This window comes from Dipodomys spectabilis, unplaced genomic scaffold (genome assembly GCF_019054845.1).
Source record: "Dipodomys spectabilis isolate Male_0828 unplaced genomic scaffold, ASM1905484v1 ptg000207l, whole genome shotgun sequence".
Taxonomy (NCBI): Eukaryota; Metazoa; Chordata; class Mammalia; order Rodentia; family Heteromyidae; genus Dipodomys; species Dipodomys spectabilis.
This window is the reverse complement of record NW_024870884.1, coordinates 9,810,587-9,834,282: the sequence shown is the minus strand read 5'-3', so window position 1 is coordinate 9,834,282 and position 23,696 is coordinate 9,810,587. Positions and strand designations below refer to the sequence as shown.

At 41.2% G+C, this 23,696-nt stretch overlaps 1 protein-coding gene across 1 annotated transcript in view; it reads right to left on the bottom strand.

Moving 5' to 3' along the window:
* Window positions 1–17,473, bottom strand: part of Mypn (myopalladin) — a 68,718-nt gene extending 51,245 nt beyond the window's left edge. Inside the window, exon 1 of the mRNA XM_042696474.1 lies at window positions 16,557–17,473. Within this exon, the coding sequence (XP_042552408.1) occupies window positions 16,557–17,473 (917 nt within the window). The remainder of the gene's footprint in view (window positions 1–16,556) is intronic.
* Between the last annotated feature and the right edge of the window lie 6,223 nt (window positions 17,474–23,696).

The window sequence follows — 23,696 nt, the reverse complement described above, 5'->3', positions numbered from 1 at the left end:
ACACACACACACACACATCATCTAGTATAACTGAGAGATGATGAAAAAGCCAATATTAGTCACCACAAAGCTGGTTTGGGTCTTAGGTTATGGTCTCTTAATCTATATGCCTGAAGTTAGAAACTTTTATTATAGTACAGGAATTTTTTTGTGGCCAAAAGTTTACACAAAATAATACATAAAATGTGTTGAATTTGGAGGTGCATAAGAAAAATGATCATTCACATTGCACTGCCCCCAGGGGAAGAAATCTGGAACAGTGCCAACAGTACAGATGCATTTATTCTTGCAACAGAACATTTGTTGGACTCTATTATACAGGTAGACTTGCACATATACAAAATGAGAAGTGTACAGACTAGATATTGAAATAGCAAAAGGTTGGAAACAGGCAATGTCCATCTTTAGGGTACTGGCAATGGACGCGAAGCAGCCACACAGTGTAACACTTTGCTCTACAAAGAGAATGAGAAAGAGCACTAAGTACTGATATGGAAAGATTCCCCCAGATACATGGTTAAATTGAATAGTAAGTAACAAAAAAAAAAAACAACATATAGGTAGCTTGGTAAAAGAGAGAGTTATAGATTGCCAAAAAAGATATGGTGAAATCCTAACTCTTATATGTAACCATGGCCCTATTTGGAAATAGTCTTTGCAGACGTAATCAAGTTAAGATGAGGTCATCAGGGTGGGACCAAATCCAGTGTGACCTGGTCATTAGAAGAAGATGAGACGCCTTGTGAAATTGGAGACACACAGGGAGAACACTGTGCAATGACAGAGACAGAGACTGGGCTGATGCAGCTGTCAGCTGGGGAATGCCGAGGACTGACAGCAGCCAGAAGCTAAGAAGCAGCTAGAATTCCTCCCAGAGTCTCAGATGGAACGTAGTGCTAGTGACACTTGGATTGCAGACTTGTCGTCTCCAGAACTGTGAGGGACAGTTTTAAAGACAGGGCTTCCCTAGGCAGCCCTGGCTGGTCATAGACTTAGAGATTGTTTTGCCTTTGCTTCCCAGTGCTGGAATTCTAAGCACACAATATCACACCTGACTATTTCTGTTGTTTGAAATCATCCAATGTGATGTGTCAGTCCTAGGAAACAGATGCAGGAGAATAAGAAATAACATATACTCACATTTTTATCTTTATTTTTTGTCGGTTTTTGGGCTTGAACTCTGGGCCTGGGCACTGTCCCTCAGCTCTTCAGCTCAAGGCCAACCCTCTACCACTTGAGCCTCAGTGCCATTTCCAGTTTTCTGGTGATTAATTGGAGATAAGAATTTCACGAACTTTCCTGCCCGGGCTGGCTTTGAACTGTGATCCTCAGATCTCAGTCTCCTGAGTAGCTAGGATTACTGGCATGAGCTACTGGTGCCCAGCCTACTCACATTGTTTTCATAGACATAATTAGAAGAATAAAACAATGAGCAGAAGTGGCTACTCACTAGGGGTGATGGGAAATGGATGGTGACAGATAGAAGGAAGATATCTCAGTGTACTCTTTTATGTTTTTTTTTTTTTTTTGGGTCCAGTCGTGAGGCCTGAACTCTGGGCCTGGGCGTTGTCCCTCAGCTCTTCAGCTCAAGGCTAGCACTCTACCACTTGAGCCACAGCACCACTTCCTGCTTTTTGCTTTTTGCTTATGTGGTGCTGAGGAATCGAACCTAGGGCCTCTGGCTTGCAAGGCAAGCGCTCTACCACTGAGCCACCTTCCCAGCCCATCTCTTTTATGTTTTTACTTTTATTGTTGTTTTGTTTTGAGACAAGTTCTTTCTACGTAACCCAGGCCAGTCTAGAAGTTGAGATCCTCCTGCCTCCATCTTCTGAGTACTGGGATTATGGGCATGAGCCACTATGCACGGTTTCACTTTTGAAATAGTAATTATTAATGAGCACCACAAAAAGTAATACATAGAAAATTATTAAAACTATTCCATGTAAAGAAAATTAAGGGATCCTGGTGTGCTTAGCCGTCATTATTGTCATTTTAAGTCTAGCAACTCTATGCTTTAATTCTTCCCTCTCATCATTTTTATGGTACATTAAAGAGAACACACATACCCAGCCACTTCCCAACACTCAAGCTGTCCTCCACTGTTCCATGGATATGTCACAGCCACCTCCATGCTCAATTTTCTGCTTAAGGTTTGCTCTCTGAGATTTTCTTCCTCTGATTTGCAGCAATAGCAAACATAATTCATCCATCAATGCTTGGTTTAGAAATTACCTCCTACACAAAGCTAAATTTTACAACCAATTCTCAATCATTATTATGTTCTCTCACTTCACCTGTGTGTGTGTATGTGTGTGTGACAGAGAGAGAGAGAAAGAGAGAGGGGGAGAGAGAGAGAGATGGGGTTTGGACTCAGGGCCCCATGCTTGTTAGGCAGGTGTACTATCATTAAGTCATGCCCTTAATCCTAGATAATAAATTAGTGTGTGTGTGTGTGTGTGTGTGTGTGTGTGTGTGTGTGTGTGCGCGTGTATTTCAGTCCTGGTTCTTGAACTCAGGGCCTGGGTGCTATCCCTGAGCTTTTTATGCTCAAGGTTAGTGTTCTACCACTTGAGCTCTAGCTCTACTTCTGGCTTTTTTGCTCCTTAATTGTCTGCTTTGGCTGACTATGAACTAAGATCTTAATATCTCAGCCTCTTGAGTAGCTAGCCACTGTTGTGAATCATCATATAGAAGGGATCTGAGCATCTTCAGATTTTGACATTTACCAGGGAGACAGTCTCTGAAGCCAATCTCTGAGGATGCTGAGGGCTGACCGTGCAAACAAGGAAATAATCATTTTACCCTACTAGGCTTGGTAGTGAATAATACACAATAACTTAGAGAGTAAACACTAAATACTTTGTAGAGCACTAAACACTTTTTAAAAGCAACAATAGGCTATGATTACGCTGGGATAATGAAGAAAGGAAAAATGAGGTGCCAGTGAGGTGCCAGTTTAACTACCAGCTGAAAGAATAGGAAGTGAATACAAAATAGCTTATGTGAGCATAGCGAACAATAGCAATCTAAGCATACTACAGTGGCTCTCTCTGCACTACAGCGTAGCTCACTTTCTATGAAAACAAAACTGAGATTATTTGCCCTTTCCCTGTGCTGACATTCACACTTTTAGTGTTAGCTACTGTGGGTAAAGAAATGCTAGGGCTTTGGCCACGTGTCACAAACTGATGTGGTGAAAGATCCACAGCCCCCTTCCTTTCTCCCCGCCCCCCTCGCCCCATACACAAGCCCACATAAGTTCAAGGAAATGTCCCAATAAAGCAATTATTGGAGCTTTACCCTGAGTTAAGACACTTTCATATCCTGGGTGGGAAAATGAGAAGCGGGTAAAGCATTTCTGCTGAACATAGAGCCGCACTTATGAGGGGCTAGGCTGAGGGTTGGACAAAGAGCTGCAATGCTGGAAACCAGACTACAACTTGCAAGAATGATAGGCAATACTTAGAGTTAAGATAAATAACTGAAAATTATACAGATATACATATTCTGCACTTTTTCATAATTATTTTGCAGATGTGTCCACTTTCATATGACTCATACATTATTTATGATTTTTATTATAAATGAATTCATTTAATAAAGGTCCCAAGTGTAAACTTGATTACAGTCAGCTCTAAACTTCAGCCTTGTGGACCTTGTACAACTAGTACACAATTTTTTAAACTATAGATTTGGGAAGAGGTTGTTTTCCTTAGTCACTTGGCACTGTTAGTTTTACTTGCTTTTAATCTTACTAATGCCCTTGCTCAGTTTGCCTCTGGTTATAAGATGCATTAAGGGCCCTCACTTTCCTCCATAGGTTCTAATGGAGCTCTTCTCTGAGCTGAAGTGTGGTGTAAACAAGCTCCGTGTTTTCTTTGACTTTCACCACTGATGTCTCTCAATCCCACTGTCACAAAGGCTTTGTGACAAACACTTTATTGAAGATATATGGTTACCTGGAAGAAATAAAAATGACACAAAAGTAAAAAAAAAAAAAAGAATGATAGGCAAACTATGCTTACCCAAACATGGATACTCCATACTCACTTTTTCCAAAAAATAAAGGAAATAAACATGTTATTTCAGTAAAAATAATAATAATAATAATAACAGATTATATCTGTTGCCAATAGAAAAAAATTGAGCAAGCTGGGTGCCCAAGCCTATTATCCTAGGTACTCAGGAGGCTGAGATTGGAGGACTGAAGTTCTAAGCCAGGCCAGATAGGAAACTCTGTGAAACTCTTCTCTCCAATTGACTACACACACACACACACACACACACACACACACACACACACATACAAAAGCCTGGAGTAGAGCAGTAGCTCAGTAGTGGTAGAGCGCTAGCCTTGAGTGAAAATGCTAAGGGACATCACCCAGGCCCTGAATTTAAGCCCTAGTATTGTCACAAAACTTTTTTTTTTAAAGGAAAAATTAAGGGGTGACACTGTCTAAAAAGATATGTACTCTTTACCCAATTTATGTAACTGTAACCCATCTGTATATCACCTTTATAATAATTTTTAATTTAAAAAATTAAAAAATTGAACTTTCTAGGAAAAACGAGAAAACTTGTATCTTCTAGATTGTTCCGTTTCCCCATCAATACTCAAAAACTTAAATGAGCTGGATGCTGGTGGCTCATGCTTGCAATCCTAGCTACTCAAGAGGCTGATCTGAGGATCACAGTTTGAAGCCAGCCCAGGCAGGAAAGTCTGTGAGACTCTTATCACCAATCAACTACTCAGAAAAAGCCAGAAGTGGGCTCGAGTGGTAGAGTATTAGCCTTGAGCACAAAGAGGCTCAGGGACAGCTCCCAGGCCCTAAGTTCGAAATAATAAATAAAAAAATTAAATAGAGGGGGCAAAGGGAACTCCATTTGGATCTCTTTTTCAATTTTGGAATAATTACTACAGTTTTTCAATGGATAATTGATATTAAAATGACTGATTTTAAAGTGTAAAATAAAATAAAAATAAAAAACAAAATCAATGGTGATATTAATAGTGTGATATTTTGATATCATAAAATAAAATGTGTTACATCTTGAAAGGTCTACGTTCATTTTTTTCCAACTTCAATAGAGACCAGTGGGTTTCATGTAGCAATGGACAAAAAAGTTCATTAGTATAGGTTTAGATTCCCATTGTAACTAAGCTTCAGGAAACTGCTCCTGGTTGAATTTTGGTGAAATATCATATCAGAATAGTCACAATGATCAGAAGAGGCTATTAAAATAAACAATGTGACACTCTCATTAAACTTTGTGCTTTGGTAAATATTCAGTTGTGATAGTAACAGGTTTATGATTGATATTTTAAAATGAATCAGTAAAAATATAAACATTTCTTAGTTTTAGTTTAGAATATGATACATAACTATAACCTATATAAACAAAATTTCTTTGGAGCCTCAATGAATTTTTTTGTTTTTTTGGGTCCAGTCGTGGGGCTTGAACTCTGGGCCTGGGCGCTGTCCCTCAGCTCTTCAGCTCAAGGCTAGAGCTCTACCACTTGAGCCACAGAACCACTTCCGGCTTTTTTCTTTTTGCTTATGTGGTGCTGAAGAATCGAACCCAGGGCCTCAGGCATGCAAGGCAAGCACTCTACCACTGAGCCACCTTCCCAGCCCTGGGGCCTCAATGAATTTTAAGATTGTAAAAGGGTCCTGAGAACAGAAGTTTTGAGAAACACTGGCATGTTATTCAAAAATCTAGAGGGAAATGGATAGGAAACAGGAGGGTTGAAAGAAATTCTTTCTTTCTTTCTTTCTTTCTTTCTTTCTTTCTTTCTTTCTTTCTTTCTTTCTTTCCTTCCTCCCTCCCTCCCTCCCTCCCTCCCTCCCTCCCTCCCTTCCTTCCTTCTTTCTTCTTTTTTTTTTCTTTCTTGTGCCATTATCAGGACCTGGGAGCTTTGCTTATTCATTAAAGGCTGGTATTCTACCACTTGAGCAATACCTTTACTTCTAGATTTTGGTGATTAATTGGAGATGAGAATCTCATGGACTTTTCTGCCCAGGCTGGCTGGCTGTGAATTGTAATCTTCAGAGCTCAGCCTCCTCAGTAACTAGGATTATAGATGCAAACCACTGGGGCCCAGCTGAAAATTATCTGTTCTTTAATAATATTTGACTTTTTTTTTTGTCAGTTATGGGGCTTGAACTCTGGGCCTGGGCACTGTCCCTCAGCTCTTCAGCTCAAGGCTAGTGCCCTACCACTTGAGCCACAGTGCCACTTCCAACTTTTTCTATTTATGTGGTGCTGAGGAATTGAACCCAGGGCCTCATGTATGCAAGGCAAATGCTCTACTACTGAGCTACCTTCCCAGCCTAATATTTGACTTTTTAAAAGAGATACTTCTAATTATTTGATCAACAAATATAAATAGCTATTTCAAAACAAAGATACACCTTTCCTCCTACAAACACAATGGGATTATCTCAAATTTTAGGTAAGATTTCTCAGCATTGTCAAAATGAGAGTGGAGCCATCTGTAGATAGTTGGAGAGCCAGAAAGAGATAATGGAATGGCCCAAAAGCCTGAACTCTCAGAAACATTTTTTTAAAATCTATACTCAACAGGCAGAATAGCTTCAGCTAAGCCCAAAGAACTATGAGTAATGCCAAAATGTACTCAGAAACCACACACTTGTCTGAGAGGGTATAAAATTTACCCAGCTACCCTGAAGACTTTTTGTGTATGTCAGTCCTGGAGCTTGAATTCAGGACCTAGGCACTGTCCAGCTTTTTTTGCTCAAGGACAGTGCTCTACCATTCGAACCATAGCTCTACGTTTGGCCTTTTGGTGGTTCATTGGAGATAAGATTCCCATGAACTTTCCTGCCCAGGGTGGTGGGAGAGGGGGGAGTTGAGATAAGCATCCCATGAGCTTTTTGGTTTGGGTTGACTTTGAACTGTGATCCTCAGATCTCAGTCTACTGATTAGCTAGGATGAGACAGTCCTGAGCCACTGTGCCTGGCCTCTAAAGTTCTGAGGTTAGGAGGAAAACTATCTCCCCTGGGAGTCCATGTTAGGGCAGACTCTCACAGAAATGCCTTTGCTAGCTGCATGTTTTCAGAATGCCAAATCCTCATGACACTTACAGAACAGTAGGAGGTGCCCCATGTGATTCATGGCTCAGCAGAAATGAGTCATAGGGCAGGGCCAAATGACAAAGAACCCCACCTGTGGTATGCTGGAGTTAGCTTGCCAGCTTTGCTACCTTGGCTAGCTACCAGGGATAGGCACTGAAGAGACACGTTTTTCAGATTTAACTGGACTTTTTCTTTTTCTGTATATCATCACTCTGCTGTTAGATTAGTATCACATCTAAACTATGGCTTGGATAAATATTATGACTCATTGTTTTAGCACATTAACAACTTCTAACATAATTTGAATGTGTCATCCTGACTCACCATATAATAATACTTGGTAAAAGAATGATTGCTCAGAGCCCTCCTTTAGTCTTGCCCCAGCCCTTCCAAAGTCCCTACTCTAGCTTCTACTGTTCTCTCCCTTTTCTCTTGTTTGCTAGGTTATGTGGTTCAGAATAAGTGCCTTTATTTGCTCACTAGGGCTCTTTCAGAGTATTTGTTTTTCTTAGCTGTTTGAAAACCTTGCTCTTTCAGGGCTGTTGGCTCTGATTACAGGAGATTGTCTCTGGAGATTACTGAAGAGCGAGGCAGACCGGGATTTCAGGTAGGTGTACACTGTGTACCAGTAGCTCCTTAGTCCTCCTGGCTATTGTTAGTATCTGGGACACTGCCCTGCCTCCCCAGAACGCATTTGTTACTCTGGCTTCTGTGTGAAGGGCTATCCTTGTTAGGCTCTGCCCTGAATGTGGCTCCTATAATAATCAATCACCCCTGTGGCCTGGGGTCCCCTCCTACCAACTATGTCCTTTACTGTACGTCCGGAGCATGCCCAGAAGAGTTCTTGGTTCCAACATCTTCTTTGATTTTGAATTTCCTCCTTTAATCAGAATCTTTTGTTTGGAGGTAGATGAACCATGAAAGAAATAGACCTTTAGTCTCCTAGAACTCCTTTCTAAGGTCCCACACTTAACTGTGTGTTCACAACATTGCACTGTTTATTTTAAAGAAGACCTCCCATACTATAGGCATGTCAAGGCTCACAATATAACGGTCCACATGGAATTCAATTGTTGAGAAATTGCTAAAAATTTCAGATTTATAGATGCCTTCTTGTCATTTTCGCTAGGTTTTCAGAAGGTAGGCCCATGTGTCTGCCGGTTATTTCATGCTGGTACTGGAGCTTGAACTCAGGACCTCGTACTACTCTCACCTAGCTTTTTCTGTCAACACTGGTGCCCTACCATTGGAGCCACACTGCCACTCCTGGCCTTCTGCTGGTTAATTGGAAATAAGAGAATCATGGACTTTTCTGCCTGGGCTGGCATTGAACTGTGATCCTTAGATCTCAGCCTCCTAATAGGATTAGAGGTGTGAGTCAGCAATGCTTGGCTGGATTGTCCAATCTTTAAAACCAACCAACAAACAAAAAATAAATGGCATAGACAGCTGGACTTCAGTGGCTCACTCCTGTAATCCTAGCTACTCAGGAGGCTAAGATCTGAGGATCATGGTTCAAAGCCAGCTTGGAAAGAAAAGTCTGTGAGACTCTTATCTCCAATAAACCACCAGAAAACTGGAATTGGCTCTGTGGCTCAAGTGGTAGAGTGCTAGCCTTGAGCTGAAGAACTGAGAACAGTGTCCAGGCCCAGAGTTCAGACCTCATGATGGACAAAAAGTAAAAAAAAGCATTATGTTTATACTAATACAAAAGTCAGCTTAAATTGGATTAAATGTGTAAATATAGAAGGCAGAATTAAAGAAAAGAATAATTTTTCCTTAAAAAACTTAGAATACAATACACAAGAATGTCTTTTTGACATTAGAGGTAGAAGAAATTCCTAGACACAAACTACAAAAAGAAAAAATATAAAAGAAAAATTAATTAACTTAACATTCAAGCTAAGAACATTTAATTATCAAAAAGAAAGCAGGAACTGGCCAGGCCCACCCTTGTAAACCTAGCTACTCAGGCAGCAGAGTTAGGATTGTGGTTTGAAGCCAGTCCAGAACGAAAAGTGAGGAAGACTCCATCTCCAATGATTTAGTAAAAAGCAGAACTAGAAGCATGGCTCAAGTGGTAGTGTCAGCTGTGAGCAAAAAAGCTGAGTGAAGATATGAAGCCCAGAGTTCAAACCATCATACACACACACATGCATACACACATGCACACACGCACATATACACAAAGACAGCATAGAAAGATCAAAGTAGGAGAGTACTGTCAACATTTTTATCACCATTTTTAAAATTTATTTTTATTTTCCAGTCCTGGGGCTTGAATCTAGGGCCTACGAACTCTCCTTGAGCTTCTTTTGCTCAAGGCTAACACCCCACGACTTGATCCACAACACCAGTTCCTGTTTTTTCTGTGTATATGGAACTAAGGAATCAATCCCAGGGCTTTATGTATATTAGGCAAGCACTCTACCACTAAGCCACATTCCCAGACTTCACAATATTATGTAATAAGTTGTAGAATTGTGTTTATTATCCATATCCTCTACTAGACTCTAAACTCCCTGAAGGCAAAATTTTTTCTGCCTTTTTTGCTACTTAACCCTTAGTGCCTACCACAGTATAGAGCATAAGAAGATGTACCAAATCCTGGTTGGATGAATGAATGAAACTAGATTTTTCTCAAAGGGTAAAAAGAAAAGCCCTTAAATATTTCATATGAAATTCCCCCAATGTCACTGAAGATATCCCTTTCTTGTGTGTGTATAACTGTTTTGTTTTCTTTTAATTTCCTTGGCATACTGTTTGTAGACAAATATCCAGAAGTGGTAGCAACCGAACTTAACAGCCATGGTAGGCACTGTTGTCTGTATAAAGGGATGTTTGTACTGTCTCAGAAGGCTGTGTACAAGCACACACAACATGGCCCAGCTGTACATTCCTGGAAAAGAATGTGAAATCAGGATACAAAAAGGGATCATGGCCATTTGCTCAGAATTCCTGCAGCCTCTTTCCTCTGTGCATCACACATGAACTCATTTCCTTTGCCAAGACGACATTCAAGCTTGACAAACTTTCCAAAACTCTAGCTTCAGGATCCCACTTCTACTTAGGAAATAATTCCTTTGAAATGGACTTGAAAATCGATAATATATTAGCAAAAATAATTTTCAACTTGCTAAACTAGGGCTCTAAAACAGGGGTAAAATACTGACTACACACAAGCACAAATAGATAATCACCATGCCTATATTTTCTTGCTACAAATAGTTAAAAAAATTTAATTTCCTTATTAGAGGTGGTGTTCCTATTTGGCAAACTGAAATGATCTGTTTTATTTTAATGCTGTGTGTGTGTGTGTGTGTGTGTGTGTGTGTGTGTGTGTGTGTGTGTGTGTGTGTGTGTGTGTTGGTACTGGAGCGTGGAGCTGTACCTTAGCTTTTTGCTCAAAGTTAGTGATCTGCCACTTGGACTACACATGTCAACAGACATGTCAATTCTGGCTTTTTTTTTTTTTTTTGATTAATTGGAAATAAGAGTCTCATGTTTTTTTCTCTATTTAGACTGGCTCTTGAGTAGCATGAGCATTGGTGCCTTGCTTAACTTTTTTTTTTTTTTAGGATTCTCTGGATCTAGGGATCTTCGGATTCTAGGATCTTTGTGATCCTGGGTTGTCTGGAGATGGCTCAAGATTTTCAGTGATGGCAAGGAAGCTCTAGGCTACTCCCGCGCCTTCAGTCTCAATAGCGCTAATCTTATCTTTAAAAATGTGTGTGTGGGGCTGGGAAGGTGGCTCAGTGGTAGAGCGCTTGCCTTGCATGCATGAAGCCCTGGGTTCGATTCCTCAGCACCACATAACCAAAAAGAAAAAAGCCAGAAGTGGCACTGTGGCTCAAGTGGTAGAGCACTACCCTTGAGCTGAAGAGCTGAGGGACAGTGCCCAGACCCAGAGCTCAGGCCCCACGACCGGACCCCCCCCCCCCAAAAAAAAAGTGTGTGGCGGGGGGGGGGGGGGGGGGGGGGGGGGGGGGGGGGGGGGGGGGCTGGGAAGGTGGGTCAGTGGTAGAGCGCTTGCCTTGCATGCATGAGGCCCTGGGTTCGATTCCTCAGCACCACATAAACAAAAAGAAAAAAGCCGGAAGTGGCACTGTGGCTCAAGTGGTAGAGCACTAGCCTTGAGCTGAAGAGCTGAGTGACAGTACCTAGACCCAGAGTTCAGGCCCCACAACTAGACCCAAAAAAAAAGTGTGTGTGTGTGCAAGCACACATGAACATATGTGTACTGATTTTTAGGGTAGCATATAACAACTTTTGTGTGGGGAAGCAAAAAAAAAAATGCTGCAGAATATTTCCACTCTAGTACTGAGATGAACCAGAAAGAATTGGTTTTAAGTGTAAACTGTATATACAATCTCTTTGTAAACACTTGGCTATATCAAGGACTCAAGCTAATTGACCATGGTAGAATGGATGGGTCCTGGGCCAGATCAACTCAACATCTTTATATAAGGGCACTGACACAGCCTGCCAGACTTTCCCCAGTTTCCAGGTTACTCCGTGAAATGCTCTAGTTCCTTCAGCAGTGTCTTTGGTTTTCGGTCCTGCATTTCTGCATACCTAGCAGGGGTTGAGGAATATACAGCTCAGAGACCATATAAAGCCCTCAAAGTTACTTGGTACGTGACAGGACAAACACGTATGCTAGTGTCAGCTGTCCATGGTTGTCTGCCTGTATTGATAATTTTATATGGCTTGTGAAGGATGTTATAAATATCCAAATGGCCCTTGGCAGAAAGAAGATTCCCTGTTCCCAGTTGGAAATGGTCCCCTCCACCTCCTCAGATTTAAATACCCATCAACTTCCTCCACAACTCTGAGTACTAGCTAGTCATCCTTCTCTTCCTTTCAAACTCATCTTTCCATTTAGTAAATCACCAAGTTCAGCTTGATTTCTTCTCTTCTAAATGCTGTTGGTCCCTAGCATCTTCTTTTGCTCAGTGCACTCCATCCCAGTCCTACCACAGCAGCCAGTACCTGGGGTACCTTGTATGTACAGCTTCCCAGACAGTCTCCTAACTCCGTCATTCTCTGATGTAACCCGTCCTTTCAGAGCTGTTCTCTTTATATGTTCCCTTTCATTCTTTTCCTTCCTTATATACTATCCAAGCTCCTCATTTGCTTTTAAGACTTCCAAAATCATCTGGCTCTCCTTTCCAGTTAGATCAGCCTCTTCCCCATCATATAAAAGTTTTACTGCAATATTAGCATCTGTGCCCTTATATAAACAGGTTGATTTGACCTGGCCTATAAGGACTCCCTTCTACCCACTTGTGAATTCTATCTCTAATCTTTCTTTTTTTTTTTGGGGGGGGGGTCCAGTAGTGGAGCCTGAACTCTGGGCCTGGGCGCTGTCCCTCAGCTCTTCAGCTCAAGGCTAGCGCTCTACCACTTGAGCCATAGCACCACTTCCGGCTTTTTTCTTTTTGCTTATGTGGTGCTGAGGAATCGAACCCAGGGCCTCAGGCATGCAAGGCAAGCGCTCTACCACTGAGCCACCTTCCCAGCCCCTCTCTAATCTTTCTTTACCCATTCATGTTATTGACATAGACTTAAGGTTCTCTGAAAATACTAGCCTCAGGGCCTTTCCACTTGTTTTCCGGTTTCCTCCAATTCTTGTGTTAGTGCTCCGTTTATCCTGAACTCCAGACAAAGTAATTCACACTTTCATCTGAGTCACCAATGTATCTTATATATGCTTCTTATTATACCATACTGCAGTGATATGATTACAGGTCTCTGTATTTTGTACTGGATCAAGAGCTCTCTTCTCAGAGTGGTTTAAGTCAGTTTCAAAACACTGTTTTTGTAGTCTTGGTGAAGGATTTTAATAACTTAATAGTATTCTTTGCATGAATAAATGAGTTAAATTCTACCTTAATCCTTTTTAGTTTTCCATTGTCAGCTAAAATCTCCATAGAAACCCTAAAGCTTTTTTTGACTCTTCTGGTTCTCCCAGCCTGATGTGTATGCTATAAGAATTCGGGATGGGCCAGGCGTGGTGGCTCAAATCCTTGAATCCTAGCTACTCAGGAGGCTGAGATCTGAGGATTGCAACTCAAAGCCAGCCGGGGCTGGAAAGGCCATGAGACTCTTATCTCCAATAAACCACTCAGAAAACCGGAAGTGGTGCTGTGACTCAAGTAGTTGAGCGCTCGCCTTAGCTGAAGAGCTGAGAGATAGTGCCTAGGCCCACAGTTCAAGCCCCATGACCGACCAAAAACAAAAAACAACAACAACAAATCCTCCTACCTAGAATTAATACTGTTACATGGGAGCTACATATATTTCACTTAAATTTTTTCTTTCTTTTACTTTTAAATTTATAGATTTGTATTTTTATTTTGTTGCGTGTCTATAGAAGGGCAGGCATGCACCCCATGTTCTTGAGTTTCAACCCCTTCCTACCTCTTAGGCCAACTAGCTCACTCCTGATTTAAATCAGATTTAAGCAACTTTCTCCCCACCATACTCTGTCTCTTTTTCTTCCTCTTTCTCTTCATTTCCTTCCTCATCTCCCTTCTTCTAGGACTTGAACTCAGGGTCTCACACTTTCACTTGGCTTTTTCGTTTAAGACTGGTACTCTACCACTTGAGCCAGAGTATAAAGTTTGTAAAGTTTTACTTGGTTGATAAGGTAGCTTTTGAGTGGCTATCCGATTATCTTGTTTGGGGTGGGGGATGAGTACTTTATAGTGCCTAGGTGATGTTGTTCAGTGGTGCACTGAATTCATTCTTATATTCAAGATTGTCATGGTTGAAAAATGGGAAGGATAAAAAACTAGCCTAGGGCTGGGAATGTGACTTAGTGGTAGAGTGCTTGTCTAGCATACAGGAGGTCCTGGGTTCAATTTCTCAGTACCACATACACAGAAAAAGCCAGAAGTGGTGCTGTGGCTCAAGGTGGTAGAGTGCTAGCCTTGAGCAAAAAGAAGCTCAGGGACAGTGCCCAGACCCTGAGTTCAATCCCCAGGACTGGCAAAAAACAAAACAAAACAAAAAAAAACTTGTCTATTTCCAAAAACTAGTATGTTGGGCAAGGATAAATTAGTTACACACACACACACACACACACACACACACACACACACGCTGTAATGTGAGTGCTTACCAGCTCACTTAGATTGACCAGATGTCATAAAGTGCTCTTGGAAAAACATCTCACAAGCATTACTGACCAGGGTCCCAGGAAGGGTCATCAGTTACATTTAGAGTAGAAGGGCTAGGCACGGCCCCATGTTCTTTAGTTCCAACTTTTTTTTATTGTTGTTAGGGGTGAACTCTGAGGCCTGGGTGCTGTCCCACAGCTCTTCAGCTCAAGGCTAGCGCTCTACCACTTGAGCCACAATGCCACTTCTGGTTTTCTGGTGGTTTACTGGAAATAAAGAATCTCATGGGCTTTCCTGCCCGGGCTGGCTTTGAACCATGATCCTCAGATCTCAGTCTCCTGAGTAGCTAGGATTACAGGCATGAGCCACCGGTGCCCAGCCCAACTGTTTTGTTGTTGTTGTTGTTGTTTTAACACTGCAAAAGTTCTTCCTCTTCCTCTCATAAAGGAGAAGAACCATCGTCAAGGACAAATGGTGGCTTGTAGTAAAGGCAGCAGAGCCAGCTTCACATTCAGGAGAGGATGCCATAGGTTCCTCTCATGATTTCTGGTGGTTTACATGTTCAGAAAAACATCAACATTCCCAAGTGAGTAGTTATGGGCCAGAAGCCATGCTTGCTGTTCAAGATCCAAAGGCAAAACCAGCAGAACTCTCTCCCTTCAAGACCGTCAGTTGTATAATCTGATAGTAAAGGTCTATTCAGTTGAAGAAATAACATGTGATATGCTTTTCATTCAATATGAAAAAGGGGCTGGAGGTATGGCTCAGTGGTAGGGTATCTGCCTAGCAGGTGGGAGGCCCCCAAGTTCAAAACCCATATGAATATGTATATTCTCTGAGTTAGAATCCCTTGAATTGACATGCATGTATAAGTAAAAATATTACCATTTATATTATTATTGTTCTGTAAAATAAATATGTAAGAAATAAAAGTAAGGTCCTGTTTACACACAGAGAAAACATACTAAACAGTAATGAAGTTATATTCTAATAGCAATTAGATGATTACAGAAGCACAATTACAGTCCTCTTAGAGGACTGTAAACATCAGTACTTCTCTATAAAAGAAATGTATTTTTTGCCGAGCACTGGTGGCTCATGTCTGTAATCCCAGCTACTCAGGTGGCTGAGATCTGAGGATGACAGTTCAAAACCAGCCTAGGCAGGAAAGACCATGAGACTCTTATCTCCAATGAACCACCAGAAAACCAGAAGTGACACTGTGGCTCAAGTGCTCGCCTTGAGCTGAAGAGCTCAGGGACAGTGCCCAAGCCCAGAGTTCAAGCCCCACAACAGACTAAAAAGAAAAAAAAAAGAGAGAGAGAGATACATTCTAGCCACATTATTCACACATTATTGCAACAGAATTTAGAGGTAGCAAATATCACCTTAAGATTGTTTCAGGTTTTGTGGGATCATAAATATAAAAGAGATCCTTACAAGTATAGGACAGAGCTGGAGGTAAAAAAAAAAAAAAAAAATCTGTCTAGCAAGCACAAGACACAGAATTAAAAACTGTAATACTGCTGGAATAAAATTTAAATATAAATGTATACATATGTGTGTTTATACATATATTTAAACACACATGCGCGCACACACACACACACACACACAACTTATTCAAGTCAGAAGCCCTGAAGTTTATACTTGATTTGCTTCACAAGAAGCTTGCTTATGATAGACATATAAAAGATAAATACCCCTCTTCTTATCATGGACATTGGGGAAAGACTGGGGAAACAGGGAGGGCTAATAATAAGTTTAAAATAAACACGTGTAAAATCAGACTTTAATTACAGCCTTCATCCATCTATATCTGTCATGTTTGTTTGGTCTTCTTGAAGATTCAAAAAATATCAGAGAGTCAAGAGCCAGTGGCTCACATCTGCAAGTCTAGCTCCTCAGGAGGCTGATCTGAGGATGGAGGTTGCTGAGGCCAGGTCAGGAAGACAAATTCAAGACATTCTTTATCTCCAATTAATCACCAAAATGCTAAAAGTGGAGGCGTAGCTCAAGTGGTAAAGCACCAATCTACCAGTGAAACACAGTCAAGTGAAAGTATGAGCCCGTGAGTTCAAGCCCCCTGTACTGGCATATCCCCTTCCTCCCTCCCTCCACCCTGAGCCCTAGCAAACATCAAAATTACACCCCTGGCTCATCTATTGTATTTGCAGTGAACAGAGATGCTTTGGGCACTGACTGCTTTTCTGAAAGGGGGCACAGGGTTGTGGAAAACAACCTACTTCAAAGGTCATACTTAGGAGAGGCGAATGGGAAGCAGTTTGCCAAACATGACGCATGGGGACATTTTCCTTCGTTTATGCATTTTACCTTACTTGAGGTGGAGGAATTCCTACCACTATGCAATCCAACTGGACTCGGGTTCCTTCGGGGACTTCTCTGCTCCGTAACTTCTGCGTGAAGCGGGGAGGCTGCCCCAGGGGCTCCTCGTAGTACAGAGAAGAAGGTGAAGACCCCGGGCTGGCATCGCCCCCCGCGGCCTGCTGCTGCGCAGCCTGCTGGGCCTCGCGCCTCTTGGCTTCCTGCTGCTCCAGAGCGTGGTTGACTTCGTTGTCCCTGGCGTCGGTGGGGATGGGGATGGGGGCGGACGCTCGCTCTCTTCTCTCCGACAGCTCGGAGAGGCTGGGGCCGCCTTCCGTGGGGGGCGCTTTGCCTGGAGAGTCCAGTTTGCTCTTGTGGTTCTTGCAGGCCCGAGGTCTGATCCGTTTGGAGCTGTGCGCCTTGAAGAGGGAGGAAAGCTCCTCGATGAAATCGGCCGCCTTATTCAGGAATACTTTCTTCGACTGGGTTTCGGAGCTGTACGGCGGCCGCTTTGTCTCCTGGGGACTCTCTCTCGGACTGCTCGGCCTCTGAGCCTTCTCCTGGCAGAAGTTGGGCTCAAAGTTAGACTTCGGGGGGTGCCTCAGCTGCTCGGAAGACAGGCGCTTTCTAGCCTGAGCTTCATCGGCTTTCTCCAAAGGGTCGTGATTGATGGCCAGTCTGGCCAGATTGACGCTTTCATCTAATTCTTCCTGGCTCAGAAAAGCGGAAAGATCTGGAAGGTCATCTTGGCTTCCTCCTCCTCCTCCTCCTTCAGCAGCCCCCGAAGGACTACCAAAATGGAAAGGGTTGGAGGAAGGTTCTGCTCGACTCCTCTCGTTGTTTCCCCGATGTCTAGTTTCCGCCAGGTAGCTTTCTCTTAGAAGTTGAGATATGGATGTAGAAGCTTCTAGGCTGTCGTCTTGCATGCTGTAACAAAATAGGAGGATCGTGAGTAGGAGGGCAGCCTGGGCTACATAGCAAGATCTTTTCTTAAAAAAAGAAAAAAAAGGGTCAAGAAACTGGTGGTTCACATTTATAATCCTAGCTATTCAGGAGACTGAGATCGAGGGATCACGGTTCAAAGTCAGCCTAGGCAGAAAAATCCTCGGGACTCTTATCTCCACTGATTTGAATTGCCTTTCCTGACTTTTGAATTTTAGTACACGAGTGTATTGCCTATTCAAAAGTGAATAGTTTTGAATTCTTAATAAAAGAAGCAAGGCGAATTTATACTATTAATATCATGCCCATGTATTCATTCAAACATTTACTAGAAGGATGGCAAACTTGTGAGTCATAGCTGTTAATTCTCTCTCTCCAAATAGATGCAGCTCGGTGATTACAGTATTCCTCCCATTGACCTTGACTTGCTTCACACTCCACCCCTTCAATCAGAGACCATAAGGGAATGAAGGCTGTTTGGCATTGTTTGTTAGTACGAGTTGGGCCTTGTGCTAGAGAGATGGAGAAGAAAGAAATCTAAAACCCTCTGGCTTTAAGATTCTGTGGCATATGGAAATATAATGAAAGTCCTTTGTAGCATTAATGATGCTATGGCAAAACCTGTGTTAGTCCATTCATCTTTTTTTTCCTGACATGAAAGCATCACTTGCATCACATGTAAGGCTTCTTAAGGGCTTCCTTAATTCCCAAATGTCGATGGTCCTATCCCAAACTAACCTCCACTTGGCAAAGTAGGCAGTCACCTTGAGAGGGCAATTAGAGCTGACTGCAAGGATCACTTACAACAAAGTATTTTTTTCCACATGCTTGCCAGTGCTTGAAACTGTTCCCAATGGAGCCATTTATTTGGATAAAGTCTATAGTGTTTTGTTTTGTTTTTAAAAGATTAATTAAAGGATTGGTCATAGTGGCTCATGTCTGTAATCCCAGCTACTCAGGAAGTAGAGAACTTCCTGGGAAAAAACAAACCTTATCCAAAAAAACAACTAATGTCAAAAAAGGAATAGGGCATGCTCAAATGATAGAGTGCTTAACTAGCAAGGGCAAAGCCCTGAGTTCAAATCCCAGTACTAGGGAGAAAAAAAGTGTTGAGAAGGCAAAGAAATTGGATAAAGACAAATACTTGTTTGCAGAGATATTCATTATGGTATGGATAATAGCATAAGAAAAAACTGTAACTATGCCCAATAGCAAAAAAAAAAAACATGACTTCAATTATTATATGCTCATTAACTAGAACATTATGGCTATTTAAAATTTTGTAGAATGGTGAATAGTATGCAAAAATGTATATAAAAGTGAATTGATATCTCAATTGAAATATTTCCTTATTTGTGTATCAACTAGGTGGAAAAGAGATATATGAAGTAAAGGTCAAAAATGCTTCCAATTTGAAAGTGTAATTGATACACTGATTACAACCAGCAACTGTTGTAATTAATCATTTGTAAGGCAACCATTTCTTCAGCTTACTTGAAGCTTTTAGATATACTTGGGTGTAAGGATAAAAATTGAATTGCTTTCTAAGTCAGAACAGGTTTCTTTGTATTCATTGGACATTGTGATGTGACTTTCTCTCAAATTGTTTCATGATTGGGTCATCTCTTGACATCATGAACATTGGCCTTGGCACTAGAAATATCTGATTTCAAAGTCTGGCTTCATCTCTGAGCAGCTGTATGAGAGATTTACTAAGTTTCTTTGAGTTTTAGTTTCCTCATTTGTAAAACACAGGTAATACCTATTTTTCAGGGGAATATATAATGAAGGCAAAGCCCTTCAAATGGAGCCTATTAATTTTACGGGCACACAATTGTTATTATCATTATTTAAAAGAACACTTGAGTAAAAGTGATATTGATGAATAACTTTTAAAAGGTTTATATGTATGGTAGAAATGAATAAAATAATATTTATATAAGAAGTCACTGCTTTTTGTGTCTAGAAAAGCCAATTATGTCAATGTGTGCTGCTTCTTAGGTTTATGGTTATGAGAAATTATTATAAGGAAACTTCCAAACTCAAAATATAGTGTTTCTTTCATATTTTAGTGTTTTAAGACCTTACACTTTGATGGTAGATACAACTGGCTTAAATCCTAGTTTTGACGCTTCCTACCTGTATAAACTTGAGGAAGTCTGAGCTCTGTAAGCTTCAGTTTCCTCATCTATAAAACAGTGATAATGACAGTAGCCATCTCATAGGTTAATACTGATTAAATGTGCTTGGCATTCAGTAAGCATTCAGTAAATGGTAGTTACAACTATTCTTATTATATGACAACTTCAGCTATATATGGTCTCCATTTTTTTTTTTTTTTTTGTCAGTCGTGGGGCTTGAACTCTGGGCCTGAGTGCTGTCCCTCAGATCTTCAGCTCAAGGGTAGTACTCTACCACTTGAGCTACAGCGCCACTTCAGGTTTTTTGGTGGTTTCTTGGAGATAAGACTCTCATGGCCTTTCCTGCCTGGGCTGGCTTTGAATTGCGATCCTCAGATCTCAGCCTCCTGAGTAGCTAGGAGTATATGTGTGAGCCACCGGCACTTGGCTTGTGGTCTCCATTTTATAGTTAAGAAATAATAGTACTGATGAAATAATTTCTTTTAAGGAAAAACTTTGAAGAGAAATGGAACCCTAGATTTGTAGTTAGTTAAACATATCTATATTCAGGGTCCTGATTTTTCTCTGCAGGCACTCTACCTCTTGAACCAGCCCCTGATAGTTTAGATTGTATTTATTTGTTCTTCTAACAGTTATTATTTTTTTTCCAGCACTAAGGCTCAAACCTAGGATCTTTCATATGCTAGGGTAAGTATTCTACCACTGAGCTACCTTCTAACCTTCTCTCCATAAATATTAATAGCCATCTTATGTGTACCAAGCAGCATTCAAGGCCCTAGACTGAGTAGTGAGGAAAATAATATCTTAAAGAAGTAACATTCTAAGGAAGAAACTTATGTTATAAAGAAAAATTAGAGCAACATAAGACAGAATGACGGGCGGGGGGAGAAAACTTTTTGTTTTGGTTAGGAGGCCAAATAATACTTCTTATATGGAGAATTACCATGTGACCAACCAAGGAGTTCATAAGGAAGATCTGTCAAGGCCTAGAAAGATGAGTGTTTGGTGTGTTCAAGTCAAATCCATTGTACCAGGTGAGTGAGTCAAAGGAGAAGTGGAAGTTGGTGAGGTTAGAAGTGTGCAGGCTCAGGTCATGTCAGACCTTGCTAACACTGGAAAGGATTCCACATTTCCTTACACTTATAAAATACGAACTCATATCAAAGTTTTTGAGAAACAACTTATTTTTGTTGTTATTGTTTGTTTGGTTGTTTAGTGAAAAGAGGCTTTTTTTTTTTTTTTTTTTTAGAAGAGATCCATCGCTTAGGCAGTTCAGGAAAGAAAACTAAATTGCTTGAATGAGAGTCCAGAGTAAAGGCTCACTGCCTGATGAAATGGTTTTAAAAATGTTCAAGCACAGCTGCAATGCAAAGAATTTGGTTGAAAAGGGTAAGGGTTGAGGTGAGCAGACCAGCTAAGAGGCCTTACAACAAAGAGATGGTGGTAGTGTAGACCAGTGCACGGTAGCATCAGGATATGGTAAAAAAAGGATCAGATCTGAGAGATCGTTTGGAAATAGAGCCAAATGATTTGTTGATAGATTGAAAGTGAGCTACAGGAAAAAGAGCAGAATCAATGGTGACTCTCACATTTATGACCTGAGCAACTGGGTGACGGGTGGAACATTAGTAGGATGAAACAGCAGATGGTTTCAGAAAAGAAAACCGTGAATGCTCTTGGACAGTTTATCTGGAGTGTTCAGAGTGACAACTGCCCTTGTTCTCTCTGTCCTTACAAAACTGAAATGTAGATGTTATGCCACTTTCAAAATGAGGTTAAGTAATTGCCCTTGAAAAGAAATCTGGTGTTGCTGAAATGATACTAGGTTGGAAATGAAACATGTCATCATTTATTAAGACTTTCTTAACCACAGTGCTGGTGGCTTACTGTAATTTCTGCTATTGGAGGCTGAGATCTGAGGATCGAGGTTCAAAGCTAGCCCGAGAAGACAAATCTGGGAGATTTTTTTATCTTTAGTTAATTAGCAAAAAGCTGGATGTGAAAATGTGGCTCAAGTGGTAGAATACCAGCCTTGAGCAGAAAAAGCTAAGCAAGAGCATGAATTCAAGCCCCACTACTGGCACAAACATGAAGAGAGTAGGTCTTAAGTGTGTTCTCATCACACACAAAAAAAGTATGTGAGGTGATGATATTTTAATTAGCTTGCTTTAATAAATTCACATGGTATGCATATACCAAAACATTATATTGTAGCCAATATAATGTGTAAAATATTTGTCAATTTAACCTTAATAAAGCAATAAAAAAGAAACATCTTTTATATATGTCTTTAAACATTGCTGCTATATATTAATTACAGTGCCAAAACACATCCATTATATACAAAAAGCAACATCGACTGAAAAGGACTATAACATCCAAATCTAGTTTCTTAGTTTGACACAAAAAATAGCTTAATGTTTAATAACTATTTGTGAAGAGAGACAACCAGAATAGGAAAAAATAAGCATGTTTAAATAACCCTTTAGCTGGGGCTGAACAGAATTACTCTGCTTACTCCTGAAGTTTGTAGTGAAAATACTTTTCTTTCTGTCAGTCCTGGGACTTGAACTAAGGGCCGGGGTACTGTCCCTGAGGGTCTTTTGCTCCAGGATAGCACTCTACCACTTGAGCCACACTGCCACTTTTGGCTTTTTCTGTTTATGTGGTACTGAGGAATTGAACCCAGGGCTTCATGCATGCTAGGCAAGCATTCTACCATTAAACCACATTCCCAGCCCTGTGAAAAACACTCAAAAAAAAGTAAGCTGGGCACTGGTGACTCATGCCTATAATCCTAGCTACTCAAGAGGTTGAGATCTGAGCATCCTGTTTCAAAGCCAGCCTGGGCAAGAAAGTCCATGAGGCTCTTATCTCCAATAAACTACTCAGAAAAAGCCAGAAGTAGCATTGTGGCTCAAGTGTTAGAGGGCAAACCTCGAGTATTAAGAGGCTCAGGGGCAGTGCCCAGGCCAAGCTCAAGCCCCAGGACTGACAAAATAAATAAATAAAAAAGGTAAGAGTACTAAGCTAGATATGGTGTCTCTCAGGGCTTGTGAATCTAGCTACCTGGGAGACAGAGGTAAAGGATCACCAGGGGACAACCTGAGCAGAAAGAAGTTCAAGAGCTTCATCTTAACCATTTGCTAGGCACAGTGATATACTTACTCTAGAGACACACACTCCAATGAAGCACAAGTAGAAAGAAGCATGGCAGCCCAGACTAGCCAGGCATCAAGCCAAATCCTACCTTGAAGATGACCCAATAAAAAATGGGCTGGAGCCAGGTGCCGGTGGCTCACACCTGTAATCCTAGCTACTTAGGGGACTGAGATCTGAGGATAGCGGTTTAAAGCCTGCCCAAATCCAGGCAGGAGAGTTTGTGATACTCTTATGTCCAATCAACCACCAGAAAACTGGAAGTGGCATTGTGACTTAAGTAGTAGAGCACTAGCCTTGAGTTAAAGAGCTGAGGGGCAGTGCCCAGGCCCAGAGTTCAAGCCCCACGACTGACAAATAAAAAAATGGGCTGGAGATATGGATCAAATAGGCATGTGCCACTGTGCCTGGCCTAGGTCAGTTCTTTTGGACAAACTCTTGCTGGTCCCACAACCAGTTCCCAGCATGTAGAAGCCAGTTCTGGGGAGTTGGAAAAATTCCATTGCAGCTAGGAGAGGATGCACTTTGTACACTAAATTACAGTGTCCATCACTTCCAGTGAAAGTGATCACCTCATGTAGTTTTTACTTCTGCTTGTGGTATGAATGACATAAGTGATTTCATAAGTTAGTATATACTATGCTAGAGTCAGACCTTGGGGTATATGGAAATTCCAGTAGTAATACAGAAATAGGAGAAGAGCCATTCTCTCAAATATCTTTTATTTTATTTTAATTAATTAATTAATTTTGTTGGTCATGGGGCCTGAACTCTGGGACTGGGCGCTGTCCCTCAGCTTCAGCTCAAGGCAAACACTCTACCACTTAAGCCACAGTGCCACTTCTGGCTTTTTTCTGCTTATGTGGTGCTAAGGAATTGAACCCAGGGCCTCATGCATGTAAGGCAA